At 22.8% G+C, this 16,529-nt stretch overlaps 4 protein-coding genes across 4 annotated transcripts; 1 reads left to right on the top strand and 3 right to left on the bottom strand. All coding sequences in view use genetic code 6, as the record gives it.

The window, feature by feature from the left end:
- Positions 1-355: 355 nt before the first annotated feature.
- On the bottom strand, positions 356-2,942 carry TTHERM_00497970 (transmembrane protein, putative; the record flags this gene model as incomplete). Its single annotated transcript, XM_001027985.2, has 3 exons — positions 356-504; positions 573-799; positions 1,027-2,942. The coding sequence occupies 3 exons, from the start codon at positions 2,940-2,942 to the stop codon at positions 356-358; spliced, it is 2,292 nt and encodes a 763-aa protein (XP_001027985.2).
- Positions 2,943-4,596: 1,654 nt separating this feature from the next.
- Positions 4,597-7,514, bottom strand: TTHERM_00497960 (TCP-1 (CTT or eukaryotic type II) chaperonin family, eta subunit). The gene is made up of 6 exons (XM_001027984.3): positions 7,419-7,514; positions 6,942-7,056; positions 6,225-6,549; positions 5,992-6,166; positions 4,949-5,866; positions 4,597-4,889 (listed from the first exon to the last, which is right to left on the bottom strand). The coding sequence occupies exons 1-6, from the start codon at positions 7,431-7,433 to the stop codon at positions 4,749-4,751; spliced, it is 1,689 nt and encodes a 562-aa protein (XP_001027984.2). The 5' UTR covers positions 7,434-7,514; the 3' UTR covers positions 4,597-4,748.
- A 1,680-nt stretch (positions 7,515-9,194) lies between these two features.
- On the bottom strand, positions 9,195-11,952 carry TTHERM_00497940 (RNA recognition motif protein; the record flags this gene model as incomplete). Its single annotated transcript, XM_001027982.4, has 5 exons — positions 11,541-11,952; positions 10,804-11,177; positions 10,449-10,617; positions 9,926-10,269; positions 9,195-9,866 (listed from the first exon to the last, which is right to left on the bottom strand). The coding sequence occupies exons 1-5, from the start codon at positions 11,731-11,733 to the stop codon at positions 9,195-9,197; spliced, it is 1,752 nt and encodes a 583-aa protein (XP_001027982.3). The 5' UTR covers positions 11,734-11,952.
- An 872-nt stretch (positions 11,953-12,824) lies between these two features.
- Positions 12,825-16,387, top strand: TTHERM_00497930 (hypothetical protein; the record flags this gene model as incomplete). Its single annotated transcript, XM_001027981.2, has 6 exons — positions 12,825-12,875; positions 12,946-15,567; positions 15,617-15,711; positions 15,771-15,864; positions 15,919-16,003; positions 16,059-16,387. The coding sequence occupies 6 exons, from the start codon at positions 12,825-12,827 to the stop codon at positions 16,385-16,387; spliced, it is 3,276 nt and encodes a 1,091-aa protein (XP_001027981.2).
- Between the last annotated feature and the right edge of the window lie 142 nt (positions 16,388-16,529).

Genomic DNA, 16,529 nt, shown 5'->3' with positions numbered 1-16,529 from the left:
TTTATATTTTATTATAGATTTAAAAATTATGACAAAACAAAATAGTTATGACGGAGATCATTTTTTTATAAAAAGTAAAAGAAACACTTTTTTGAATAAGAAAAAAAAAATCAATAAATACTCATTATTATATTATTATTATTATTATGTATGTATGTCATGAACGTAAAGGACCTATATTTTGATTTACATTATTATTTTTTCTTTAACTCTTATATAACTAGATTAAAGTATATATATATATATATACCTCAATATCTAAATAATCTGTAATTAAAATTCATTAAACCTCATTTCAAAAAGTAAACATATTTATTATTAATATGAAACAAATATAATAAACAAATAATTTTTTTCAAATCAATGATTAATAAATTCTTTAATCTATAGCACTCAAGTCATTATTTTAAGAGCATCTTTATATAAATGAGTTTACATATTAAACCTATCTCTGATCTATCAACTAAGTTGCAAATTATTTCTCAAAGTGATTAAGCGAGTAGTCTATTTTTTTTTAATTTTAAATAATAGTAAAATAAAAATCATAATCTAAATTGGTTTATTAAAATTACCTTTTTACTCACTAGAAATCGCTACTGAAAATTAATCTGAACATCCAACAAATCTTAAAGCAGCAAATTATTCTTAATTTAAAATCATCATCACAGCTTTTTTGCATAACATGATTTCCTGATAAATTTGAGAAAAATCAAGACTCCTATTTACTTGATTTTCGATAGAAAGAAAGGTCTATTAATCTATACCTTTATCTTTGAGATACTTTTATTGCTATTATATACTTTAAAAAAATAATTTATTTATTTATTTTTTGTTAGTTTGTTTTGCTTGTTTTTAAATTTAAAGTTATTTGAATTATTTCATTTATTTTAGTAAAAATTAATAAAACTCAAATAATTTTTTTTTTAACTGGCTATTTTATTTTATATTTGAGCATTTTAAAAATATTTTAAATGCTTGTAGTAACTAAATAGTTTTTGCTTTTAATTTGATTAATGAAATATTTACTTGAATTTAAATAGGATTTGCTCTAGTTTCTTTAACAAGGTTTAGTTGTTTAGAGTCTTAAGCTTTTACTCTAAATTGGTTTGGGTGGTTTTTTTGATACTATCATCTTTACTTAGGACAGAATTAATTTCAATAACCTCTGTTTATCTTTGATTATTTGTGTTTTATCTCATTGAAACTCTTTCATTTTTTTAGAAAAAATTGGTTTATTCATTATTTCTTAAAGATTCTCTGCAGCTTGAAAGTGGTGGTGAAATTTACAAAGATTCCTTTTGCTTTTTTTCAAAATTTTTTTTAGCATTTATTTGCTTTGATAAACTCCTTTACTCTTTTGTTTTATCTCTTTAACTTTCTTGTTTTTAGTTTATATTTAGTATTTGCTTGTTGCAATAATTAATATTAACTTCATTTAGCCTAAATTCTAAATTTTTAGCTATACTAATTTCATTCGCCTTATGGTCTTCATTAAAGATACCTTAAGTTTTATTACTTTCTGATACCGATTCTTTCTGAATATGATCTGTATTTGTACAATCTTACTAAAAATTATTTATGTTTCTAGGCTCTTAAAAGTAATCTTACTAATAAATTTGGGTTTAATCAGGATTTATTCTTGGACTTTTTATTTCTTTTACAAATTAATTTTCTATGATAACATCTTCATATACTTTTTAGTTATCTGTATCTTATGGATAAGTTAATTAAATGCTTCTTTTTGTATTAAAATTAGGAACAATTATAGGATTTGAATTTTCTAATAATTCAGCAGAGTGGGTCAAGCTTTTAGTTTTTTTTTCTATTGGGGAATTGCTAAGTTAAGTAAGTTTGTGCAATTTGAGAATTTTTTAATAGGTACCTTGATAGAAATTTTATAGGATCAAAAGAAACAATTCCTGTCTAATTAATTTTTAAGCCATTTACCTTCCTAAGAATCCCAAACACATTAACAAAGATAAAGTACTATTGCAGAGAGCTAAAATTTCTGGAAAAGTTGGAAATTATATTTATGTAAGGTATACAGTTTCTTCAACATCCAAAAAAAATTCTGTAAAATAAGTTGCGCCCTCTTATTCAAGTACTGTTTTTGAGTCTAAAGCTTATGTGGTTGTAACATACGAAATAGGTGAAGAGAACTGATTCTCAGATTATATTATAAATCCATCTTTAATCGAAGTAATTTAATTTTAAGCCTTAAATTCTGTGAACATCATTTAACTGTTTGACATTAAAAGGCGAAAGGTTTTGTAGTTTTTTTCAAATGACTTTGAAGTGATATTGTATTAAGATGTAATTAATTTAACATTTACCATATTTGCTAAATTATCAATAAATTAATTAATGTCATCAGCATTTGCACAGTTATCAGGTACGAATTATTTAAACATGTCTGTGTCTTAGCACCTATAAGCTTATATACTAATTTATGATTGAGCACGGTTATTAGAATCGAGTATCAAACTATAATTACTAGGGACAGAAGACATATCTATACACCTATATCCTTCAAGTTAAGTATTGTTGCAGGGAAAAACATTTAATTACTTCATATAAAAACCATTGCTATCAGAGTAAAGATATGTAGCTATAGTGACAATATATGTCTTATTTGTTTTGGCTTATATTTGATCAATTGTTATACCGTCTTGAGATTAGACAAATGAAAATGCAATCAAATCATTGCTAAGAGGGATTTAGATTAGGTCATTCTTAACAAAATTTTATATTCTAAACTTAGGATCAATTTAGTTCTCCATGTACCTCAAGAACAAATAAAAGAAATAGTAAATGCTAACTATCATAATCGATAATGTTAAGAAAGCACCCACATAAGTCCTTTTTCTATCTTTCATTCTTCCAGAGTTAAATTAAAAAGACTATGAAAATACATCCAAGTATTTAATGTATTCTGATATCATTTTTTTTTTTGAGATATATTGATTTTTTTCTTTTTATCAGTTTTTTATAATTAATTAATTTATTTGTTTCTCTTATCACTTTTTTTAAATTTATATAAAGGGTTTTTAAAAAATTGTTAGAGCTTATCCACTGACTATTAATTTAAAAATTATGGTAAATATTGATTCTCAAATTAAATAAAAGAACTTTAAAAATTTTCTTTTAATAAAAATGAAATTGATTTATTTTTTCAAATTTTTATTTTAAAACCAGTAAAATCAACTTTTTAATTTGTTAAAAGACACAGAGTCTATTCCTTATCACTTTAATTTTTAAATTAGCTTTTTATAATAAATTGAAATTTAAATATGTTTTCATACATATCTATTTCCCATAACTCATCAGTTGACTCAATTCTTTTAAATAATAACTTTTTAATTGATTCCACATACAAAAATTATGAATCATACTCTTATTGATTAATTAATAAATAACAGATTTATTTTCTCATGTTGGTTGATAGTATAGTTTCACAATAAATAATTTATGACGAAAATTCAATAAATTTTAAAATTACTTCATTATTTTATTTGCTTTTTAATTTATAAGAATGTTATTTTTCTATAATTAGTATTTTTTAAATAACATTTTTTATTTAAGACAACTAAAAAATAATGGAAATTATTAAATTCTAATACTATTAATACTTAAAATCAATTTATTTTATTTTTTTTATGGTTATTATTTGCATATTTTATGATCTTTATTATCAATTATGAGATCCTTAAAAGTATGATAGATGCATTTTGTTAAAAATTCTACAAATAGAAAATTAACTTAACTTGTCTAATTCTTACACATAACAATAAATTTATAACATAAAATTTACTGGTTTTAAATTAAAGTGTAAATTATTATATTTTTAATGATAAATAAATAATTATCTTTACCTTTACTAAATATTCTTTTTTTGTAAGATTAAAATATATTATTTAGTTAGATTTTTAACACAACTTTTTTTTTAATTGTAAAATAAAAATTAACTTTTTAATTTTTTATTTGCATATTTTATTAATAATCCATAGATTTTCATATTTATGACTATTACTCATTTTTTTTAACATATTTGGTTCAAAATATATACTTGGGATATTTATTGATGTAAAAACTAGAAACATCCAAAATATCAATTTAATACCTTATATTTTTAAAATATCATTACCAAATAAAAAATTAATAGATGATCAATCATTTTTTAAAGTTAAAAATAAATTTGAAAGAAATATCCCATAAAATAAATATTTGTGTATTATTTCTAATAAAATTTATATTAATAAGATTGACATATTACTTACTACAATTATTATATAATAAATAATAAAAGCTAAAAATAAATTGTAAATAAAATGATTAATTTAGAGATATGTTAATTAATAGTAATATTTTTTAAGCTATTTTTTAAAACTTTAGAAAGAATAACGTAAATTTTATTATTTTTTGAACAAAATAAATGACATTTTTATTTATGATTTTGAAAATTAACAAACATTCTTTAGATTATTATCAAAATATTCTTAAAATTTTTTAATTATTTTCTTTATTTGCATTAAAATGGCATTAAACAATCCTTATAATAAAATTAAATTGAACCAATTTTAATTAATTAATTAATTATGAAAGTATTTTGAATTAGTCATTTTTTCTAATTTATTTAAAACACTTAATAAAAATAAATATACAAAAAATGACCTATAATTACATTATAAATGATAATTAAGAATAATATTGATTTAATTTTATTGTTTCTTTGCTTAATTATTTAAAACTCACTTTCCGAGCTTAGCATTTTTAGCCAAACCAGCCATTCCTTGAGGACCACCTCTTCTGAGTCCACCAGGGGGAGCCTTAGGTTGTTCACTCTTGGGATTTCTAACAGTTTCATCAATACTTAAAATAGTGCAAGCAGCCTAATTTGTAAAATTATAAATTTAATAAATATGATTGAACTTTGTAAATAAATGTTTACTTCAGTGGCAGCAGACAAAGCATTTTTTCTGACAACGATAGGTTCCCAAACAAAATTTTCGTAGTTATTGCCAATACCATCAGCAGCATTAATATCAACACCGAAGTTTCTAGATTGTTCGGTTTCAATAGCATGCTTTTGACGGAGTTTATTAAGAACTTGAATGGAGTCGTGACCAGCATTATCAGCAATAGTTCTGGGAATGACTTCAAGAGCCTTAGCAAAAGCATTAATAACTAATTAGATCTTTCCTTCAGTCTTTCTGGAGTGTAAACGGAGAAGACGAGAGATTTCTAATTCGATGGCACCACCACCAGGAACGATTTTATTGGCCTTCATGCATCTTCTGACGATCATGATTGCATCATTAAGAGAACGTTCAGCTTCAGCAATGAATTATTCAGCACCACCTCTTAAAATGATGGTAGCACTCTTAGAGTGAGGGCAATCCTTGAAGAGGTTATATCTTTCAGCACCGATTTAAACTTCTTCGAATTGGTTGCAAGTACCTAAGACATCTTCAGTCAAACCATTGACAGTGGTTTGAACGATGGCACCAGTAGATTTTTGGACTCTCTTCATATCTTCAGCATCAACACGACCAGCACAGAAAATGTTACGATCAGCGAAGTATTGAGTGGCCAAATCACCAATAGGAAGCTTGGAGAGAACAATGTTAGCACCAGATTCAACAATCTTTCTTAACTTTTCATAAATCAACTCCCATTCAGCATCAACAATTGACTTGTAATCATCAGGATTTTCAATTCTAATTTCAGCATTTTCCTTTTCAGCCTTTAATTCTAATTCGATGTTAAGTAAGCAAATCTTAGGGTTATTGAACTTTTTGGGTTGTTGTTCAAAACCTGCATAAGAGAAGGTTTTCTTGAAAGCGACACCACTAACCAAGAAAGAATCCTATTTATTAATGAAAATAAAATTTTAAAAAATGTTAATAATTTAGGTAGCTAGCTAGCTAGCTGGGCACATATTTAGATAATTTCCTTTTTGAATATTTTGAATTTTAAAAAATAAAATCTTACAGTGACTGAACCACCGGTGACCATCTTGATACCGATAAGGTCTTTGTCGAGGAGATTAGTTTCAAGAGTTTCAACGGCTTAAACAACTAACTCAGAGAAGAATTCCTTGTAATGAGCTAATAATTTGGAGTTTAAAGAGGTTTAAGCGCACTTAATGAGCATTTCTCTCTTTTCACTAATGTAAAATTATAATAATTTAGATTATATAACAGTATATCTTTATAAATAATTACGTTTCGTTCTTATCAGCTACAGAGTGAGCATTTTCGTGTAAGAATTAAAGAGCTAACTTGAGGGCTTCCTTGTAACCCTTAGTGATAATTTATGGGTGCATACCTTCTTCGATGAAGTACTTAGATTCCTTCAATAATTCACCAGCCAAAAGGCAGACAGAAGTGGTACCATCACCAACTTCATCGTCTTAAGCCTTAGCAATATCAACAAGAGTCTTAGCAGCAGGGTGAACAATATCTAATAAGTTTAAAATAGTAGCACCATCATTGGAAATAGTGGCTCCCTTCATTCCACCTTCAATCAATTTATCCATACCACGGGGACCTATAAAAATTAAAATGATGGTTAGAATATAATTTGAGTCGAATGAAATTTAACAAATCTAATAATCTTTATTTTATGTGCTTTTGTTTATAATCAATGAAGAAGATATATTTTGTTCGATGCTTGGTGGGTTGATCGTTTATTTTTCAAATTTTATTCAAACATTTTAAAATTAAAGTAAAATTGCTTTATAACATTTCTATTTCTTTAAAATAAAAAAATTTTATTTAGGTTTAAGTATCCTATTTGAATATTGCTTAATAACAATAACAATTTAAGCAAACAATTGCTTTTTTTATATCCTTTTTCATAAGTTGCTTGAATAAGATTATATTGCTGAGATTTGCTAAGCTTTTGTATAAATTGTTTTTTAAAATTCTAAATTTATTTACCTAAAGTGGTCTTAACGATTTCTACAATAGATTAGACAGCATTAATGTTGGAAACAATTTAAGCCTTTCCTTAGGAAGTATCAGTACCGTCCTTCAAGAGCAAAATGGTAGGTTGCTATAGTATAAAAGTTAAAAAGTGTTAATTAAAATCAAAGCAAAGCATTATTTGTGCAGATAATAGCAAATAAATCATATGAAATCATCATGATATAAGCTTCAATATTTAAACTATTTGCTACTATAAGTGCCATAAACAGTCTATATGTTAATACAATCTTATAATCGAATGTATTAAATGGTAATAATAATAATAATCTATTTGAAGGTCATGTAAAATTTGCTGTTTATGGGCGCAAGGAGAAGCATTTTATGGGATTTCAAATTAACTAAGGCAAAATATTGGACAAAAGTAAGCGCATTGGTTTGTAGTAAAATATTTCTGCTGTTAAGAATTAAGTAAAAAGAAAAAATAAATACCAAAAGATAACTCATAGCTTTATTATGTGGTTGTATAATTTTGAGTGCTTTTTGTTTTTGATTTTTTTAAAGATTTTTTTTATGTATATTTTATATTAAATATACTTTTTAACTTTTTGCCTTTTTAGTTTATTTATTTATTTTAATTAATTTATTTAATTTTTTGGATACAAATCTGTTTTTATGTAATTATCAATGAAATCATTCAATTTTTAATATTTTTTAAATCCTAAAAATTTTGAGTTTTTTCTTTTTTCAAAATTTGCAAATTAAAATAATGTAAATATATATTTATTTATCAAAATATTTGTTTTTATTATTTATCATTATTTTTATTTTTCAAATTTTTAATTTATTTCATTCTAAGATCTATCTATCTATCTGACTGTCCTATCCTTTATATTTGTATACATATCTCTACATAATAAATAAATACATATTAATAATATATGTACTCATTCATTCATAAATAAATAAATAATTTTATGGAAGCATTGATATTTATGCATATCTATCTAGATCTATTGATATTTAATTCATTTCTAATTAATATATACTCTATCATTAATCAAATAATAATTAAATATCTATTTTGCGCCCTATTTATTTCATTCGTTAAAATCTTTATCTTTAATCAATATATTTGTTTTTCAAATCATTCATTAATTGATTGATTGCGCACAATTTTTTTTTAAATTAATAAATAAATAAATATCTAGCTACCTTCATTTATTTGCTATACGTATCTTCTACCTAGTATAATGTATAATTTGGTATTATCTGATTTAAAAAGAATTAATTATATAATTAAAAATTAATTTTTAGATATTTTTTATTTTTAAATAATTGTTTATCTAATTATCATAATAAAACAATTAAAATTTATAAAAACAATTTATCTATTAAATTAATATACTTTAAGAATTTATTTATTTATCAATGAAGTATATAATAAAAATTTTTAAATTATTCTAAAATTAATCAAGAATCCTATTACTATATTAAATAGATAAAAATAATTTTAGAAAATTAATTTAAATTTTTTATTTTTATTTCATGCTGCTAAATAAAATTAAATTTTTATTTTAAAATATATTAAAGAAAAAATAGTATCAATATGTTTTGGTCTTGTAAAAAATAAAAGTAATTTAAACACAACTTATATTATTAACTTGTATATTTTTTCCATTATATTATATTTGATTAATTGAATTTAATTAAAAATCAACCATTTTTTAGCTAAAAATTTATTAATACTTAGGTAACTTATAATTAATTTGTTTTATTTAAAATTTAAATCCATACATACTACATATTCAATAAAAAAGTGAAATATTATTTAAAATGATAATTTTTAAATGAAATTTAATTAAAATGTACAAAAAATTAAAATTAAAAATAAACAGAAAATATCTAAAATATAATTTATAAACTTCGCTTTTTCCCTTCAAGAGTTTTTTCGCCTCACAAATCTTCATTCCAACTCTGATTTTAATATATATTTTTTGTATGAAATTAGAGATATGATGCTTTATTTTGTATTTTGAAGAAAAATAAATAATCTACTAATTAAAAATAAATTAATAAGAAAAAAATGTAAAATGAAATCAATACTTTTTATGGAAAGTTTTAAAAATATATGAATGTAATAAATGGGTAAAAAGATAATTTTTATTTCACATATTTTGATTGTTTAATTCAGAAATTTTAAATGTTGTTATAAATGTGAACATTTTACAAATTAAATAATAAATTTATTTATGGCTGTTTCATTTTTCATTGTTTGATTTAAGCACTTTTTAAAATTAACTCAACAGCTTCATTAATTCTATCAACGATTTCTTTTTCATTTGTAACTGTTTCAATGATTTCATCATTGGTGAAATTTTCTTTGTCAGTAATCATTTCAGCTATTTGGAAAGCATATTTAATAAAGTTAGATAGCTTCTAGTCAGATCTTAATTTATCTTCAATATATGATTTTGTATATTATTTAATAAATTGATCGAAATTTTGAGGGTTTTATTTTAATTATTATTCTAACTATTCTTTGGTCTATATTTAATATTATTTTTATTATTATTACTACTATTACTGTTATTATTGCTATTATTGTGGATGAGGTTGTTGTTAATATTATTACTATCTGTAACCTTATTGGTTTTAGTTCTTCATGTAATTATTACCACCATTTTAAACTTAATTTTAATGATGATATTATTAGTTTGCAGGGTTTCCATGATAGTGATTGGGTCTTTTATTGTTTTAATTATAGTTTTATTTAAAGTGTCTTCCTTATTAGTTCATATGAGGAGTTTGTTGCTTGTAATAAGGAATTTAGTAAAATTAAGGTTATTGCATATAGAAGTAAGGATTATTAGGATACATAGGTTAATTTTAAGGGATTGGGAATTAAGGAGGAACGAAAATATTCTAGTTATAGTTAACCTTTTTGAATTAGACAAAATTATTAAAAAAAATAATATAAAGTGGTGAAAAAAAATTACATTTGGATGTATGGCATTTTTATAGGTCATAAGCTCAGTCTTAGCGATTTAAGGAGAAATTGAAGGTTTTTCTTGATTGAAGAGCTATTTGACTTTAGGGTCCTTGTGAGCTTCTGCCATAATTTGTTTGCAAGCATCTTCACTAGACATCAAAAGATAAGCACTTTTTGTAAGTGGCTTATCCTTAATTTAGGCAGCGTTAAATAATTCTAATTATTGAACATGACCAAATTAAGTAAACACATTTTTAACTTCTTCTTCCTAAACAGTCATTTTTAAAAACTTTAAAACCAAAGTTCTATCTTCACTATTTTCTGGTCTTTTCCAAGAAACGCTGACTTTATCTTTTTAATAACATTTGTAAAGTTATTTTTCAAAAATGATTTAATTAAGAAAAATAAGTTAATAAAAATTAAATTAAAAAGATATTCAATTCAATTAAATTGCGGATTTAAGATATTCTTAGAAGACGTGGGTAGCTATTTTTGATTAAAAAAAGTATTAATTAATTGAATGTTCTTACGATTTAAAATTGTTTATGTTTCTTTCAACTCATTGTAATACTCTTAAGCCTACTATTCGTCATTAAAGTTTACACTAAAGTAGGTTAATTAATTTTAACTAGCACTTTTTTCAAGAGAATTGAAGGAACTAATGGTAACTTCGTTATTGAACTTGTTTTTGATGAAATCCTTTTTTATAAAAAGTTTTTTTACTCAATATTTTTATAAATAAATATAAATGCATTTTTAATATCTTTATTTTAATTAATTGCAATGCTTTTTTTATCTAATTTATAAAATATTTTTATTTTCTACTTTTCCTTTTCATAGAAAATTTCTCTTTATTTGTTTAAAAAAAAATATATATTTGCTTACTTATATTTCCTAAGTTTTGGTGCCTAAATTGGTGCTGAACTTTATGTATAACTAATTCTACTTGCTTTACTTGCTATTAACGCTTTTTTAGAACTTTTCAAAACGGACTTCCTTTCCTTAGATTTTATGTTCATGGTTGATTAAAAGATTCAAATCATCAGTTTCTTACACGTAGATGTTAACTAAATGATTGCTAACTGATAAGTGGAAGTAGTTCTTGATTATGGCTTTAATTCCTTCATGGATCTATTCTTCAGTAAATCCATAATTATTCTTCAAAAAGACATTAGGAGGATAAATAGTTTGATATTCTTCTAATTTCAAAGTAATATCATTAACTTTTAATATGCTATCGTTACCCTTGAGGATTTTAGCTTTTAAAAAAAAAAAATTTTTAATTTATGTTTCTTGCATTATCAATTAGTAAATTGATTTATCCTGATTATACACTCCTTCGATTAAAAAACTAATAGATTTCATAAAGCATATCATAAAACTTTTTAACTAAGTAAAACATGTTAACTTAATTGCTTTAATTGGTAATCTTTTTTAAATGAATGCTTTTAATAAAAGTAAAACTCATTTTATTAAATAATCTCTTTTTATCATTTAAATAACTTCCAATACTTTTGTAAAGCTTTGGTGAAAGTAAAAGAGCTGGAAAATCATGGAGATAAATAATGTTAGTAATTCACTATACTAAAAATTATAAAGTTTTAATTAGTGCAATATTTTACCTTCATTTTCGTTAGCAAAAGTGATATTAACATTATTGCTCTTTTAGTCATGGTTTTTGCGAATTGTTACGCTGGTTGGTTTGGTATCCTTATTTTCGCAGGCTTTTTTTATATCTTCTTCGGTAATGGATAAGTCAACATGATTGATGAAAATTTAAGGCTTTTTAGAGTGGGAATTATCAGAGGAGCTCATTTTTATTTGTTTGAATTTTTGAGATAGAAATTTTAAAATGCTTTTTGCTTTTTATTTTAATTGTAGGTTTTTTTTTTCTTTTAATTTTAAAGATTAATATTTTAATTTTTTCTTATTTCCTAAGTTATATACAAAAACTTTCTATTATTTTTATCTTTATTGACAAATTAATATATCTTTGTTTTTTATCCCATTTATTTCATCAAATCTCCAGATAGATAATTGATTTAGACAATAGATCTATTTATCTTTTCATCATTTATATATGAATATTCTTTTTAAAACTCTTCTAAATAATAATTTAAAAAGCATATTCTCTTTATTTCTAATTTTCTTTTAGATATATCTATTTTTATATTTGCCATTATTTTAGAAAGATATTATATCCTCCCTATTATTGTTTAAAATATATTTTTACTTCTGTATCTCTTCAAAATTATTAAAATAACATTTATAATTTTTAATATTGGAATCTAGTTTAAATTATTTAAATAATTATTAAAGAATATGTTAAACTTCAAACAAAATACTTAATTTTAACACTTTATTTTCTAGTTATTTATTTAAATAAAAATAAAAATAAATTTTAAAAATAAAAATTTTATAAAATCTTATTTTTAAAAAAAATAATTTATTAAATCAATTCAAATAACTCTTTCTTATTTTTCTTAAAAATTTCTGAAAATTATTACGAATGAAATTTTGATTATTAATTTTGAAAAATTTCTTTTGATTTATTGCTTGAATTATACATAAAATATTTCTTTATTATGCAATTTTGTGTAAGAGTATTAATTTCATTTTTGCTATTCAATATTAATTATTGAATTATTATGAAAATGTAAATTAAATTTGATAAGATTTATTTATTTATTCGTTAAAAGTTTTTATAGTTAATTCAAAATTGCTGAAGGGTAAACAAGCTTAAGATTTTAAGAAGTAAATTATTATAAAGTTTTAAGAAATAACATAATAAATTTATTTTTTATACACCTTAATAACCTTTAAATAGGACAAGCATTTGAAGCTTTATTAATACAAAGGTTCTATTTTATTTAGGTAACAGCTAATAATTGGTTAATAATATAAATATGTTTCAAAAACCTATTTAACAGGAGAAGTTAAGAACAGATAATACTTAAGTAACTAACCTTTTTTACATTTTATAAGTCTACATATTTATTAATTATTGTTATTTTTGTAAATAAAAAGTTTTTCAAAATATCAGCCAACTCTTAATTGAGAAAAATGATAGATGGATAAATATAGGTTGGGCAAGGAGCATTCTAAAAATAAACCCAAACATCTAAAACAACTTCATTAGGACCAGATTTAAACTAAAAAGGACATATTAACTTATTGTAAAACTTTAAGTAAAATAGTTAGCTAGAATGTCCAAAATTTTAAAGAGAATTACAAGATAACAAAAATAAATAATATAGAGATGAGAAAACATAAATTTAAATGTAATCATCTACAAACTACAGTTATAGAAATAAGTCATAAAGCGTTGAAAATAACAAAAGGAATAACTATTCAAAAAATCCAGCTTAATACCTTAAAGGAGATAAAGATCAAAATTAAGAAAATGAAAGATAAACTACTTCATAAAATAGCCTTTTAAATGGAGGAGTTTCGGTTTGCATTCGTGAAGATGAGGATTTTGTAAATGTTGGAAACTTAATAGATGAAATAAAAGAAGAAGACTTTGCAAATGAAATTAGTATTAATTAAGAAATGCCAATAAATTAAATGCAATCTGTGAGAGTTTAAGTTATGCAAGCAGTTAGTAGAAATAAAGAAAACATATTGAATGAGGAATTTAATTAAATTGAAACTTAAGAAATTGCAGCAAATTTAATGGAAACTCGCAAGCTAGCTGTTTGTATTAATGATAATGACAAATAAGTAAAAAGTTACATGCAATCTCTTTTGCAAAGCATGCATGCACCTTTTGCAAAATAGAATTAGTAAAATTTGTAAAATGAAGAATTTGTTTCAGATGAAAATTCTTACAATTACGCAACTAATTCTATTAATTAGCTATAAAAATTTATATCTTCCAAATAAAATGACAGCAACTTTTCTTCAGTGCCAGTCTATTAATCTCAAAACTATCCAATAAAATAGACCACAAAAGCATTTAATAATAAACCAAATCTGTTTGTAAATAATTCTCAAAATCTGCCAATTAAAGATATATTATGTGCTTAAAATTAAAATAAAAACTATTACTAACAAATTTAGTCATATTCAGTTCAAAAAAATAGTCAATTAGGAGGTAGAACTTAAGACTCAGATGAATTTGAAATATAAGGAGTAAGTTTGCTAAAATAAAAAAGCTCTCAATCAACTACTTCTATATAAAGTAAAGTAAGTAGAAAGATTTAAAACTTGCAAAATTAATTTGAGTTAGAAAATGAAAATGGTAATGGACTTAAATTGTATGAGGATATTCCAATAGAAGGGATTAATAATAAGCAAGGGTTGATATAATAAGTCTATATTTCTCCTACTTCAAACAAAAGCCAGCAAATTAACTTCTAAATATCCAACCAAAATAATCTGTTAACTCAGTAAAGCTCTACATATACATTAAATACATTAAGTTCAGCTGAGAAGGCTTTTCCTTTAAAATAAAATCCCTAAATTATTTAGCAAGCTTATCAAAATTATGATAAGGTTAGGATTTAGAATGAAGAAATTAGAAAAAGCTAGTAACTTCAGCAAGGTATAAAATTGATAGGTGTCAACTCTTCTACTCAAGAAACATTAGATAGAAATGTTAGTAAATAGTAAATAACATAAAAAGTAATAGATCCTATTTAAGTTTATGATCCTTAAATATCACTATAGCAAAATACCAAATATGATACTCAACAAAGTAATTCTAATATGTCGCTTTACTTAGCTAGTAAAAGGAGTATGAGTAATTATTGTAGCAACACTAACTAATATAACACGTAAAATTCTAATGGAAGCAAATCATTAGAAAGAAAGAAGAAGATATTCGATTCTATCTTACCTCAAAAGTAACCTGCAGATATCATAAGTTTATAAAATTTTATAACGAGAGGTTTAAATTAAGGTTCAAACTAATCATGCAAAGAAATAGAAAATCCAATTAAAATAAAAGACATGCAATCTAACAATTCATAAATTATCCAATACTCTAACAACTCTTAGCCTTAATAGGTTTCTTCTTTCACGAAATAAAATACTTAGAGAGATGATTTAAGAATAAACAACTTAAAGTAATTTTAAACTCAAAGAAATGGCTTTTAGTTAATAACAAAATCTTCTGAAGAAAAAAACATTCAAGGTCTTTTTTTAAAGTAAAGTGATAAAAAATTCAAGTAGCTTGAATAAGATTTAAATTGCTTAGACGAAAAAACAATTAAATAAAAAGAAAATGAAAGCAACACAACAAAGGCGTAACAGCATAATTAATTTTAACCTTAAGAAAGCAATCCAGTAAAAAATGATTTTTAAAAGAACAGAGAATAATTTAATCAAAATTAACTAAGTTAACTTAAGCAAACTTTAAATTAAAAATAAAGTTGTAAAGATAGGTATTCAAATTAAAATCTAGATGAATTTTAAACAAGTACAATTGAAGAGCAAAACTATGATATTTAAGTGAAGCAACTAGAGCCATTTAAGTTTAATAAGTTTTTATAGCCTTGTCGTAATAACAAATTTGAAAATGAAACTTAAAGTAACTAAAGTCACTAATCTAATGAAAGACCAAACTAGAATCTAACTATTAAGCACGTTTAAGGTTAAAATACAACAGCTGCTTCTTTCTTAGATGATCTTTCTATTTTAAAGAATGTAAATTATTCATTTTAATTTTCAATTAAAAGCAAAAAATTAATTTTAGGCGAATTAACAACTGTAGACAACCTTTGAAATTGAAAATATATTAAATAGCGAGTTGAAAAAAGAGTAATAATAGATAGATTTCAAGTAAAAGCGGTAATTAATATTTATTTTTATTTTATAAAAATAAAATATTTTTTTTTCAAAATCAAAAGAATGATTTTTGAGACTGGTAGTTCAAGAAATAACAGCAGCTAAAGGAATACTATAAATTCTAATTATTTCACAAAGTAAGAAAACCTTGAAAAAGTAATATCTTTCTTTTTTTAGAATTATTTTAAATTTAATGAAAATTAAAAATAGCCTCCTTTATCGTAGGGAAGAGAATAAGCAGCATTAAAAGTATAAATATTAGCACAAAATAACAATCAATAAAATATTCCCCAAAGTAAACATTTATTTATTTCATTAAAAAAGTTTAAAAAGTCAAATAAAAATAATAGGTAATTAGAAGATATTAATACTTAAAGATATGAATGTAAATAACTTATAAAATCAAGAGAATCAAAACCTTCTAATCAAAGAATAGCAAGGCCTTAAAATTATATAAACCAATTTAAACAATCAAAAAACTAATGAAATAAAATATTCTAATGAAAATGAAAATGTTTACAAACCAAATTAATAATTAAAAAATACTATTTAAATCAAAGATAATGAAAAAAAATAAACTATCAATCCACTTTAAGATCAGAAGAGAAAAACTATATTTTATAATACTGAGAGAAAATAAACTACTGGCTTATCTTATCTAGAAAAATTTAAAAAATGAGCTTATAAATATTTTTATATAATAGTATATTTTATATGAATGTGTGTATATTGGTTTGCAACTATTAATTAATTAATATTTTAAGATTTCAAACAAAATATTCTTAAATCAATTCTTCTGAAAATAAATAATTGAATAAAAT

The sequence above is a fragment of the Tetrahymena thermophila genome (assembly GCF_000189635.1).
Source record: "Tetrahymena thermophila SB210 genomic scaffold scf_8253815, whole genome shotgun sequence".
In the NCBI taxonomy this organism is placed as follows: domain Eukaryota; phylum Ciliophora; class Oligohymenophorea; order Hymenostomatida; family Tetrahymenidae; genus Tetrahymena; species Tetrahymena thermophila.
The sequence above is the reverse complement of the archived record's forward strand: the minus strand, read 5'-3'. Positions and strand labels throughout refer to the sequence as shown.